Genomic DNA, 14,013 nt, shown 5'->3' with positions numbered 1-14,013 from the left:
TTACAAAAGGAGTTGTTTTCCTGATTTCAGCTGCACTCTTCTCATTGTTGGCATATAGAAAAGCCATTGCTTTTGAGGGTTACATCAGCTCAAGTAATTTGGGAGTGGAGTCCATGGGGTTCTTTAAATACAAGATCATGCCATCTGCAAAGAGGGAGAGTTTTACTTCATCTTTCCTTATTTGGATCCCCTTTATGTTTGCATCTTGTCTTACTGCTGTAGCTAGGCATTCTAATACTAAATTGAAGAGGAGTAGAGAGAGTGGACATCCTTGTCTCCTTCCTGAGTTTTGAGGAAAGAGATTTAGCTTTTCGCCATTAAGTATAATGCTGGCTGTAGGTTTATCATACACAGTCTTTATTATATTGAGGAATGTTCCATGAATTCTTAGTTTTTCTAGAGCTTTCATCATAAAGGGGTATTGTCAAATGCTTTTTCTGCATCTATTGAGATAATCATGTGGTTCTTATCCTTGCTCTTGTTGATGTGAGAAGGAATAGGAAAAAGTCTAGGGCTCCTTGGCACAGGCTGAAATTTTCTTAACAAAGACCCACAAACACAATAAATCAAAGAAAGGTTATACAACCTTTCATCCATGAAACTGCAGAGCTTCTGCATGGCAAAGGACATAGCTAGCAAGATCAACAGAAACTCCATGGACTGGGTGAAGATCTTCACTAGCCATACAACAGACAAGGATCTCATATCTAAAATATACTTAGAACTCAAAAAATTAAATACCCCAACAACAAATCCTCAAAGAAACAACCCCCCAATTAATAAGTGGACTAAAGCTTAAAGAGACACTTCTCTGAAGAGGAAATAAGAATGGCCAATAGACACATGAAGAAATGCTCAACCTCTTTAGCCATAAAAGAAATGCAAATCAAGACAACTTTGAGATACCACCTCATCCCAGTTAGAATGGCTTTAATCAAGAAATCTAACAACAGATGCTGGAGAGGATGTGGCCAAAAGGCAACCCTACTGCATTGTTAGTGGGAGTGTAAACTTGTTCAACCACTTTGGAAAGCAGTATGAAGGTTCCTCAAAAGACTCCACATAGAGCTCCCCTATGAACCAGCAATCCCACTTTTGGGCATTTACCCAAACGATCACAAACAAAGCTTACTAAAGCTACCAGCACAACTATGTTTATTGCAGCATTATTAACCATAGCTGAGATATGGAACCAACCCAGATGTCCCTCAGTAGATGAATGGATCAAGAAAATGTGGTATGTACACACACACACACACACACACACACACACACACACACACACACACACACACACACACACGAATTCTATGCCCCCATCAGTAAGAAGACATTGCCCCATTTGTTAGGAAAGGGAAAGACTTGGAAAAAATTATATTAAGTGAAGTAAGCCAGGCCCAAAGAAACATAGGTCCCATGGTTTCCCTTATTTGCAATAGCTAGTATATGTCTGGGACAAGCAGAAATGGTCAAAGGTATGTACATATGACCAGATAAGATGATGTTAAGCAAAATGAACCCCAAAATAGGGATACAAATGGTTTTTTCTTTCTTGCTGTTATTTTTAATGTACTTATAACATACCATGTGAATTTTCTGTTTCTTTTGTATGTTCTTCCCCCATGGTATAACCCCTTTTTTCACTGTATTTGATTCTGGTGCCCTGAATCTTGTATATACAATTTTCTAATTAAGGGAAGGGAAGGGAAGTAACAAAATGCTGAAATAAGGTTACAGGATGACCCATTGTAACAACAAGATGTACAAGACACTATGTTGTAAACAAACTTCATAACTTCGGGGGGGGGTGGGGAGAAGTTGGGGAAGTGGGGAGGGAAGGGATGGTATGGAAAAAACAAAGGAGGAGGTAACAATGCTCGATAGAAAATATACTCATTACCTTACTCCTGTAACTGTAACCCCTCTGTACAGTATTTTTATAGTAATATATATAGATACATACAAATAGAGAGAGAAGGAGAGAGAGGGGGAGGGGGAGAGGGGAGAGGGAGAGAGAGGGGGAGAGAGAGGGAGAGGGAGGGAGAAAGGAGGAGAGAGGGGGAGAGAGGAGGGGAGAGAGGAGGAGAGAGAGGGGGAGAGAGAGGGAGACGGGGGGGGGGGGGGAGAGAGAGAAAGAGAATGCGTGTGTCTCATGGACTTTTCTGCTTGGGTGGACTGGCTTCAAGCTGGGATCCTCAGATCTCAGCCTCCTGAGTAGCTAGGATTACAGGTGTGAGCCACCAATGCCTGGCTCACAAATATCTTTTTGAAGGGTTCATCACTAAAATAAATGAAAGTCAACCAGTCTTTGGATTAGCTTTTAGTCAGTTTGGAGGACAAGTCCTGGTGTGTCAATAAGCTCATACAGATTACAAGTTTATAAATATAGCATTAATTTTCTTAACACAAATAAAGATAACATCAGCCTAGTTCATAATCAGTATGGAGAAGTAATACACTGAGTATTTTAAAGTGCTATTTAGGTAGAAGAGACTCCCCCCACTATTTTCTGAGAGCATTTTCATTTGAAGTCAGGAAACTTGGGACATTCTAGACAGGCACAATGCCACATCGCATGCTCTTTTTGCTTTAGGGTTTGTTTTTTGGTTTCTTAAGTTTTAAGACAGTATCTCTCATTTCTGCCACGGCCAAGTCTATGATGCAGGACTATGATGTAAACAAGGATCCTCCCAATTCCTCTTTACTAGCTGATATTATTGGTGTGAGCTATCACACTCAGAATTTTTGTTTAAATATACACAGCACCCTAAGTTATAACTAATTTTTCATTCTGCTCTTCAAAGTTTTAACATGTAAGAGGATCTTAATAATTACCAGTTTCTTTTTCCTTTGGAGAGAATTTCTATAATAGGGCTTTCTGAATTTAGAACAAATTCAAAAGCAACACCTGAAGGCTGACTTCTCATACCACTGTCTTCAACATGCAGGTTGAAAAAGGAAAATGGCCAGAAAGCTCACCATGATAATTTGCTCACTGAGACCCACTTTTCCAACTCTTTAGACAGGCTGTATGCTGTACTTACCACTTTCTCTTTGGATCTCAGGACTCCCAGCTTCCCAAACCGTACATGAAAAGGTGAACACTGATAGGTGCCATCCTGCTGCCGTACCACGACAACATCGATGCACCCAGACAGGGTGGCTTGATTAATGCCCTTGTATAGTTCCTTTACAGTGACAAGCACCTGCCCGGCCAGCTGACCCACATAATTCATGGTTTGAGACTATAAAGAGAGAGAGAAAGAGAGATGTTAATACTGATTTGTGAGTCTAATGACAAAGACCAAAACTACAGTGGCTCACGGCATACCTGATTTTATGTCATTAACTTGGCTACCTTAGAGCTAGTTTTCTGCTTCCACTGTTTTATTTTTTTTGTTTTGTTTTATTTTTTATGTTTTTTTATTGTGAAAACACTGTACAGAGGGGTTACAATTACATGAGCAAGGTAATGAGTACATTACCTTGCCTCCTCCTTTGTTTTTCCCCTACCATCCCTTCCCTCCCACTTCCAGAACTACACTCACCTGCCCCAACCTAAATTGTAAAGTTTGTTGTTCAACAGTGTCATTTTAACACATTTCTACGGAGGACAGATTGCCTGCCCTTCTTTCTGTGTTAAGAGCTTGTCCCAGTCTGGGTTTAGGCTACAGAAGTTCCTTTTTCTTTCCTACTGGTAGTGATGTTAACTGCCATTAGAGCACTCCCCTACTCCATCTCCCAGAAGCTCAGTGGCTGCAGTCACCCCAGAACTCTGACCACCACTGCTGCCCTCCTGCAAAAAAAACCTGGGGATATTGCATCTACTCTGGCAATAACAGTCAAGCAGAAAAAAGAAAATGGAAAAGAAATATTACTCCTAAGAGCAGAAATAAGGATATGAGGGCTGGGTTCTATACTCAACTCTAATAGAATATTATGGTTCAGATACACGCTAGATTAAACAAATGAGTTGTAAGCTAGATAAGGCTAAACACATTTATAACATTACTTGTTTTAACACAATTCACTGATATGCATTCATATCCCATAAAATTCAAAGTAAGAGGTTTTGATCTACTTCTTCAACCTCAATCCACTGCTTAAATCAGGATCATCAGCGGTCTCTAACAAGGAATCCCTCACAAAAAGTTATCCCTTTTGCCCCACCCAATTCTTCCTTGAAAACCTTAACCCAAACTAGAACAATTTATGTAGTCCAAAGGTGTTACATCCTTCTAGGTCTTAAGCAGACTGCTATGCTTCATTCATTAGAGACACTGTCACCTCTAATATAATGTGAAAGCACAATTCAAGGAAAGTTCTTCTCCTGGGTAGAGTAGACCAAGGTAAGAGATCCTCCACTGCTCTGGCTAATCCAAAAACTGACTTCTACAGAATCCCAGGTCTGACAAAACTAGTCTCCACTTTACTCACCATAAACAGTAGTCTCACTAAACCCAGCTATGAAGCTGCCCTGAGCTTTGCAGAGTTCCATCTCTGCAAAGTTCTAGAGAGACATTCTAGGTTGCCAGGATAAGATCAAAGCAGAACTGGGAGAAATAATGCTGATCCCTTGGGAAAACAAGGGATCTGCCTGCAAAGAAACTCACCCTACTCTTTGTGGATGAACCAGGGTCTACAATAGTGACCTAATTTTACTAAACAAGATTTTCTGCTCTTACACACAGACTAATGTGAAAACAAGGCCTATGAGTTCTATATCATGAAACAGAGCCCTAGGAAGTTCAAGGAAAATTTGCTACCAAGACCTCAATATGTACTTGGACAAGAGGTGCCTTTGAGCAATGCAAGTTAGCAACAAAATTTACCACTATACAATAAAATGAGGTGGCATGAGGTGTTGCAATTATAAAATGCAACTGGTAGTGATTTTGGTTTCAGAACCGATTCAACCTAATAGCAAGCTTAGATTAAGCACATATCACTCAATAATTATTTCTTAAACAAGGGAATGATCAAATGAACTAGCAGTAATGAATCTAAAAACATGTAAGGGGGCAAAAATTTTAAACCCTAAGAAATATGTGGGAAGGAGTTTCACTAGATTATCCATGTAACATCTCACTGTACTTTTAAAAGTTAACTTTTATATTTTGAGATCACTGTAGATAGGAATAGGAATGGCTAATGTAACATCGCTATGACATTATCATTGACTCCATTACGATTCAGAACACTACCATCATCACAAGAATCTCTCCTCCTGTTGCCCTCTTACAACCAAATCTATTTCCTTCTTGCCTTCTCTCACCCCTTAGTCTCTAAGCAAACTCTAACCTCTTCTCCACTTTGAAATTTTTGACATTTTAAGATAGAAGTTATATAGATGAAAAAGTACAGTAGAAGCTTTTTGGGACTGCTTTCTTTCCCTCAGTTTATTCCTGTGGAGCTTCATCCAGGTTGCTGTGTGTCAACAGCTATTTCCTTTCAACTATTAAGTAGTATTCCATCTCACAGACTTAACCACAGTTTAATCATTTCCCTACTGAGTACAGCTGAACTGTTTCCATGTTCTGGATATTCTAACATTTAATATGGTTTTTGTGTGAAAATAAATAGTTCATTGAATAAATACTCAGCGCTGCATGGATACTGCATGCTTAATTTTTTTTAAGCATACATTATTTGCAGAAGGAGGGTTTCACTGTAACATATGTATGCATGCATCCTGGTCAACCTCATTACCTCTTACTACTCTCCTTTATCCTACTCTCCCCTTCTTTAAACCATTTTCAACAGGTTTTATTGTTTTATTTTCATACATGCAAATAGACTACCTCATCCATATTCATTCTCATTTCCTCACTTCATTAGCCCTAACAGCCCCTGCTGGTATTCTCCCCTCCCCCACCACCCAAAAAAACCAGAGCCTGTTGGTTTTTTTCAATGTGTGTATTAATTGCACCAAGAGATTTCACCATGGTATTTCACACATGCATTTATATTTTGCTCAGAATAACACTATTAATTTCCCTCACTGATCAATAGTATGTTTAACTTATCAAGACACTGGTGTACTCTTATCCAGAGTTGCTTTGTAAAATGGTTTTTACATTCCCAATATATGAGATCCAGTTACTTGGCACCTTCACCATAGTATGGTACTATTATTTTTCATCTGCATTTTCCTAATAAATGAAGTTAAGCATCTTTTCACATGCTGATTTACCAACGGAGCAACTCAGACTTGTTTCATAAAATAATTTAGACCCCAGCAAACGTGGCTCATTCCTATAATCCTATTCAGAAGGCTGAGCTCTGAGGATTGCAGTACAAAGCAAGCTTAGGCAGGGAAGTCTGTGAGACTCTTACTCCAGTTAACCACTAGAAAACTAGAAGTAGTGCTGTGGCTCACAGTGGTAAAACACTAGCCTTGAGAGAAAAGGCTCAGGGACAGCACTCAGGCCTTGAGTTCAAGCCTCATGACTGACAATGACAATAATAATAATAATCACCATTATTATTATTATTTAGAAAAGGGAATACACATTAAAAAATTCTTTTCTAGAGTCATGCTACACAATTTTGTTATACTAAGAGTGTCTTAAAAAAATCGAAGAGAAATGAAACTCTGTTAAGGTAGTACATCTTCTTACTATTCTATCGGAGACTATTTATTGGCAACATAGAACAACCAAAGATTTCACATTCTGTAAAGTATGTTTACAACAAGCTTTGTTTGTTTGGCACAGTAATTAAACAACATCCAAGAAGTCAATCTTTATATGATCAACTAACTAATGGTGGCAATGTAAAAATGAATTTTGGTACATTCTATGGAAAAAAAAATCAGTTGTCTTTTTAAAAAATATTGAAAAAGACTAACTTTTAATCATCAACATTTAGTCATAAGTCTTATAAAAACATAAATATAGAAAAAATTTACTTCAACTGGAACATAAAATCCATACTTAAACATAAGTACATCTACTTAAGATTGATTTAAATTGCTATGGTTAGGACTGTGCTATTATATATACAGATCTATTCTGGAAATGCTGGCTGCTAAGTGTAGAAAAATACAAGCTGTTTAGTAACTAGTTTCTCCTGGTAGATATAAGACATGTCTGTTTATGAAGACTGGGAAAACAAAGGGTAAATGATAAGCAGTAACCTTCCGATAGGGTCACTGTAACAACACCTGGAGAGAAGCTTTCTTATGGGCTCATCTATGGAAGAGCAGCTGATGATCAAATGCATGCAGGGATATGTGGAAGAGTTTTCTCTTTAACATAATCTATCACTACTAAAATGTATTCCTACAAAAATAAACAAAAATGAAAACCAAAGAACTAGCATTCCATCCTAACCTTTTGCTCACAGCAGTTAGTGATACGCTAAGGAAAACCAGTCCTGTATTCTTCAACAAAGAGACATGCAGACTTGGTTACCTAGTTATACATTCCAGCGTGACCTAAACTAAACTCCTCCAAGATAACAATATTATATCCTGTATTTGATGAGGACTTAGTATTTTTCAACTTTATCAAACATTCCTCATTTGATCCTCAAAGAGACACTGCAGGTTATGTAAGGACAATATTATTAACTTTATTTTATATTTCAGACTGAAACAAGGTTTTTCATTACTGCTGACTAGAACTCACTTCCATCTTTACTCAGTTCCAAATTTCTCTATCATCTCCTCACTCCACTACTTAAATTATAGGGCTATCATCTGGTGTCCCTGAGGACAAAAGATGAAGAGCTGAATATAACTTGCTCAAGTTTTTCTGTGATAAAAAGTAGCAAACAGTTGAGTGCCACAGATAAAAGATGATAAGCCTTGACAAAAAAAAAACAAAACAAAACAAAAAAAAAACTCTGCCATTCTTGGGAGAAGATTCCCTCAATCACTTAAATTCAAATAAATTCCTTGCTTTTATGTCATTCAATTTTTTTCCATCACAGCAAAATTTTTATTATTTTATAAACTACTTTTAAAATATTTTGTAAAATATGAATTTAAAAAAACACACGAAGCAGAAAACAAGAGCAGCACAAGGAGCAACCCAGACCATCTTTTAAGAGCACGACAAAATAGATGGTCCATCAAGGTCATATGATTTCTCTGAAGTTCAGACAATCCATAAGAAATGCTAACAGTTGCACTTGTGAAATTCACTGCTCTCAGATCCTCAGTGGAGCAAGAATCCCAAATGTCTCTTCAGCTATAGGACAAGTTTCTTTCAATTCCTGTAGATTACAAATTCTTTCTAAAGAGCAAACTTATCACCTCCTAAACTTCTCACTTGTTTCTTTCCTGCTAAGGGAAGAAAAATGAGAAGGACTAACTCTATTTTAGTGTTTCCATGGGAAACAATCAAATTTTGCTGGTTAAGCATGTATGTTCCTGAGTCTTTAACTTCCATTTCCTGTGTTTCCTTTTCTTCCTACTCTACCTTGTTATACTAAAATAAAATCTTGCTAAAACTTTCACTCTCCTTTTTGTGAGACACTGAAATTCTTTTCATGCATGCATCTCAATGCATTGTGATTTTGTATTGACACTGGGAGGTTGAAAGAAGCCCTCAACCATTTTAGAATGACAGAAATTGATGGCTTGAGAAAGGAACTGAATCTCACAAGTACAGTCCTAACAAAGTAATCTAAGAGCATTCTTTTAATATGCCAGGACATTACTTACAGAATAGACAACACTAAACTTTAAAAAAGGATTCCAGGTATATATATATGCAGTCTAAGGACCAATTTAAATTGGCTAAAAATGGTTTTATTGGCACTTACTCTCAACTTGTGTTTTCACTTCCCTCCCAATGAGAGATTGCATCCAGAGAATCCATCCTGATAAGGACAATTCAAAACAAAAAGAAAAGTGGTGGGTTAATGGATGTCTTTGGAGAAAGTGTTCACTGATAAGGAAAAAGCTGTCAAAAGAAAAATAGGCCAGGCATGACAGTACATGCCTGTAATCCCAGTGCTTGGGAGGCTAAAACAGAAGGATCATGAGTTACTGGCCAGCCTTAACTATATGAGGCCTTGCTCTAAACTAAAGTCAAAAATAGAACCATTTCTGCCAGCACCCCTATAACCCTAAACTAAGAGGTTATAAAGGATGCAATCTTATGTATGGGTTTCTGACAGAGGAGGCCATATTATTATGATGGATCAACCATTATTATTATCTTGGTTAACAGTATTTAATCCAATGCCAGTGACAGCCAAGAAAACCAATACATTTTATGTTCTCTACAACTCAATGTTCATATGTAGATTCTAATCTTCTTTTCTTTTTTCTTTTTTTTTCCTTTGGGTCTGGTCGTGGGGCCTGAACTCTGGACCTGGGTGCTGTCCCTCAGCTCTTCAGCTCAAGGCTAGTGCTCTACCACTAGAGCCACAGCGCCACTTCCGGCTTTTTTCTTTTTGCTTATGTGGTGCTGAGGAATCAAACCCAGGGCCTCATGCATGCAAGGCAAGCACTCTACCACTGAGCCACCTTCCCAGCCCTAATCTTATTTTCTTAAATGCTAAAGCTTAGATAAAAGATTACCAACTGAAAATATCTTAACAAGAGAATTAAGGACCTTAACTCTATACTGTGGAGCCTCATTTCAGTATGCACATGGTTTTTCCTTAATTTATTGGGATCTGCAGAATAATTAATCTCTTGAAACACATTCCCCCCAAGAAAAATATCTAGGGCACACTGTATCTCCAGGGAAACTAACTTTTGACTCTGAAAAAACAACAACAACAAAAAGACCTTAATATTAAGGTCACCTCAAAGAAACAGCACAATGTTTATCTGAAAATGATAGGGTTCTATAGGACTTGGATCCCTCACTTTGGGACCCAAAAGAGGCAACTCAGGACCTGAAGTAAACAGTAAAGTAATAAAAATCTCTGGATTTTTATTTCCAGCCCTACTCCTGGAACCAGATTTAGACAAACTTTTCATTCTACTAAAAGGCAGGGCAAAACGTTAAAAGGACTTACTCAAAGATGGGAAAATTGCATGGCATATGGCTTATTTTTCAAGATTATTAGATGTGGACACATTTGGTTTTACATTTCAAGAATAAAACCTATTTCTCTTACATTATTACAATGGAAGCCAGAATAGCCAGCTAAATTCATCAGGGGTTACAAAATTTTATTCTTGCAAGTCATAAACAAGATTTAAAATCAACCTCTAGGAGGCTCAGTATTGAAGCAATATTATCGATAGAAGGCAACCATGAATTGACGATTACATCTAAAATCTTCAGTGGAGGCTGAGGATTTAGCTCAGTGGAAGAGCACTTGCGTGGCAAGTGCAAAGCCCTGAGTTCAATCCTCAGCTCTGCCAAAAAAAAAAAAGAGAGAGAGAGGGCAGATAGATGAATATAGGTGTCATCTTTATTAGTAGCTATTATTCTACTATGCTGTTTCTGTAGATGACAGGTGTTTTCAATATATAGCAACTGTAAACTTTGCATTCCCTATATTTCATATGGCTCAAGAATCAGCAAATTATCTACTCGTATAAAAACAATTCTAACTTTTTTTGTGTGTGTGTGGGGGGGTCCGGTCATGGGGCCTGGGCACTGTCCCTCAGTTCTTCAGCTCAAGGCTAGCACTCTACCACTTGAGCCACAGCACCACTTCCGGCTTTTTTCTTTTTGCTTATGTGGTGCTGAGGAATTGAACCCAGGACCTCATGCATGCAAGGCAAGCGCTCTACCACTGAGCCACCTTCCCAGCCCCCAATTCTACCTTTTAAAAGATGCTTTTCACTCATTTCAATTTAACTTCTCTTTTAGTGAAAGAGTAACTTCATGTCTTCTGATCCTGATTGCAGCATCTTTTACCTGAATTTCCCATGTCACTACTAAATCAGACAGGAAAATGGACTTTTTGGTGGCCCTTTTCTAGACAGGAACAGCAGTCCATTCAGCACAAAAAGGAGTGATAGAAAACAGAACATCAACCTTCCACATCCCTTTTTAGGATTAAAAGGGGCTATGAAGCTATTCATTCAAACACCAAATATGACTATGAAGTTATTAAGTCAAATACCAAAATGACCAATACTAAAAATTAGGATCAAGTAAACTGAAAAAAAGTTGTGAAGCTCCCTTCAACCACCTCCTTTTAGATATTAAGTTACAAGGCAAAGAGATATAAAGAGCTATCAAAATTTCCTTTCTCCATTGAAAGGTAAAAAGATCGTGAAATCTTTTTTTTTTTTTTTTTATTTTTTGGCTTTGGGGCCAGAACCCTGGGCCTGGTGCTGTCCCTCAGCTCTTCAGCTGAAGGCTAGCACTCTACCACTAGAGCTATAATGCCACTTCTGGCTTTTTCTGCTTATGTGGTGCTGAGGAATCAAGCCCAGGGCCTCATGCATGAGGCAAGCACTCTACCACTGAGCCACCTTCCCATCCCCAGCTGTGAAATCTTTACAATAGTTCTAGAAAGAAAAAAAAGTCAATACCATGTATGACAAAAGGAAGTCCTGAAGTTTACTTGCATTTTGGGTCTCACTCATCTTACCCACTCACTGTTCAATAGTTGGGAGTTGCTAAACCACATGATTGTGGAGGTAGGGGAAGACGGGAGATGTTTACCTCTAGCTTAGAAAGTATGAAAGCTATAAATAGCTGAGAGGCAATGGTTCATACCTATTATCTTAGCTACTCAGGAGGCTGAGATTTTAAGAATATGGTTAGACCATGGCTAAATTACCATGTAACTTGGGAGTAAGAAAACTTTCCATGAGATGTACAAGACACTATGCTGAAAAACAAAGTTTAAAATTTAGGCTGGGGAGGGGGAGGAGTATAGTTGTGGAGGTGGGAGGGGAGGGACGGTAGGGGAGGGAAGGGACGGTAGGGGAAAAACAAAAGAGGAGGTAACAATGCTTGATAGGAAATGTACTCATTACCTTGCTCATGTAACTGTAACCCCTCTGTATAGTATTTTTACAATAAAAAACGTATTAAAAAAAAAGAATATGGTTAGAATCCAGCCTGGGTAGGAAAGTACATGAGATGCATTTCTAATTACACCAAAAAGCCAGATATGGAGCTGTGGCTCAAGTTAGTAGAGTGCTAACCTTGAGCAAAAAAGCTGAGAGTGCCCAGGCTCCAAGTTCAAGCCTGAGTACCAGGGGAAGGAGGGAAAAGGGTATATATAGAAACTATTCTGAGTTTTTAACTCCCCATTTCTTGCATGGAGAACAGTAAACGTTTTTCTCTTTTCCTGTTATACTCAAAGAATTCCCCTCTAAAATGTAAAATAATAATAAAGCACGTTCCTGGGAGACAGGCTAGAACCACAATATAAATGCTGGATGTTAGCCAGGTGCCGGTGGCTCACGCCTGTAATCCTAGCTACTCAGGAGTCTGAGATTTGAGGATTGTGGTTCAAAGCTAGCCCAGGCAGGAAAGTCTGTGAGACTCCTATCTCCAATAAACCACTCAGAAAACCACAAGTGTCACTATGGCTCAAGTGGCAAAGCGCTAGCCTTGAGCTGAACTATTAAGGGACAGCCCCCAGGCCCAGAGTTCAAGCCCCATGACTGACCAAAAATAAATAAATAAATAAAAGCTGGATGCGGGGTCTTAACAATTTGTCTTGTGAGTCTGGTGAACATGAAGGTTTGAAAACTACGTGTAATTTTGATCCCAACAACTCTCTCCTCAATCCCAATGAAGTTTGTAAACAAAACTTTGTGGTTATGAGCTGAAAAATATACCCTGTCCTCTGAGGTATATATATATATCTCTTACTTCATCATCTGATTCAAACTTAACAGACCATGAATTTTAGACATTTTATGACAACTGGAATCTAGGATTAGCAGCGGTTTGATGTCCTAAAAGTCCCTTCCATAATTAAAACCAAAAGCTCTTCAACATCCCTTTTGGAATACATAAAAAGTAATTTTTGGACTCAATATACTTGTTTGGGAGTTTAAATTGACCCATGATGCAATGGCTCGATTAGATCTCAAATATATACCTCCCTAAATTACGAAGATTTCATCTCTCAGGAAAATCCTCTCAAACACACGGATGAGTGGCTGTGTCTACTCTATGGGACACAGGCCTTGCCATACATAGCTGGCTGGCAAGAGTAAGGAGACATCTTTTCCAAACCAGACCAAACAGGTATGTCTGTGTATAGAGAGCAATAGCAATCAGACATGAGCTGGCCCTTCACCTAGAAATACCAAGACCCCTTTGTCTTCCCAGCATCTCTCTGAATAAAGAGCCAGTCATAAAGTTCCTTTGTTTACTTGGTGTGTTTACAGTTCACTTTTTTTGTGGGGTGCTGGTCCTAGCCTAGCACTTTACCTCAGGGCTTTGGCGCTGTTCTTAAGCTTTTGTGCTTAATACTAGTGCTCTATCAATTAAGCCACAACTCTAACTTTTTGGTAGATAATTTGAGAGAAGTGTCACACAGACTTTCTTGTCCAGGCTGACTTTGAACTGAGATCCTCAGATATCAGCCTCCTGATAAGCTAGGATTATAGGCATGAACTACTTCTAACATATGTCTAACAAGCCAACACTGATTCTGACTTGATAAAACCGTGTGTGTGTGTGTGTGTGTGTGTGTGTGTGTGTGTGTGTGTGTGTGTGTGTGTGTGTGTGTGTGTGTGTGTGTGTGTGTGTGTGTGTGTGTGTCTGTACTGCACTGAGTTTTCTGCTTTGTGTTCTTGCTTGGCTTTTTTACTCAAGGCTGGCACTCTTCCACCACGTGAAACAGCTTTCCTTCTGGCTTTTTGTTGGTTAACTGGATATAAAAGTCTCATAGGGTTTTCTGCCCAGGCTGGCTTCAAACTATAGTCCTCAGATTTCAGCCTCCTGAATAGCTAGGATTATAGGTGTGAGTCATAAGGACCAGTCATTCAACCAAACCTTATTATACTCAAAAATCACTATGGCAAAATTAGCAAGAAAAATACCTCAAATGTAATCTAGAGATCTGTCTATATTTTTAAAAAATTTAGATGATACTATATGGAAAATGAACTATGCAATT

The 14,013-nt window shown here is 38.5% G+C and overlaps 1 protein-coding gene across 5 annotated transcripts in view; it reads right to left on the bottom strand.

Moving 5' to 3' along the window:
- The window catches only part of Lpin2 (lipin 2), a 97,170-nt gene that overhangs the window by 32,266 nt on the left and 50,891 nt on the right, over positions 1–14,013 (bottom strand). For 4 of the 5 annotated variants that reach the window (XM_042675362.1, XM_042675361.1, XM_042675363.1 and 1 more), the window contains one exon: positions 3,045–3,245. In XM_042675362.1, the coding sequence (XP_042531296.1) occupies positions 3,045–3,236 (192 nt within the window). In that variant the 5' untranslated portion in view covers positions 3,237–3,245. Of the gene's footprint in view, positions 1–3,044; positions 3,246–8,772; positions 8,794–14,013 lie in introns of those variants that run through there. The other variant, XM_042675360.1, reaches the window with a different exon arrangement.

The sequence above is a fragment of the Dipodomys spectabilis genome, unplaced genomic scaffold (genome assembly GCF_019054845.1).
Source record: "Dipodomys spectabilis isolate Male_0828 unplaced genomic scaffold, ASM1905484v1 ptg000024l, whole genome shotgun sequence".
NCBI lineage: Eukaryota > Metazoa > Chordata > Mammalia > Rodentia > Heteromyidae > Dipodomys > Dipodomys spectabilis.
Note: the sequence above shows the minus strand (reverse complement) of the source record. Positions and strands in the feature narration are given on the sequence as shown.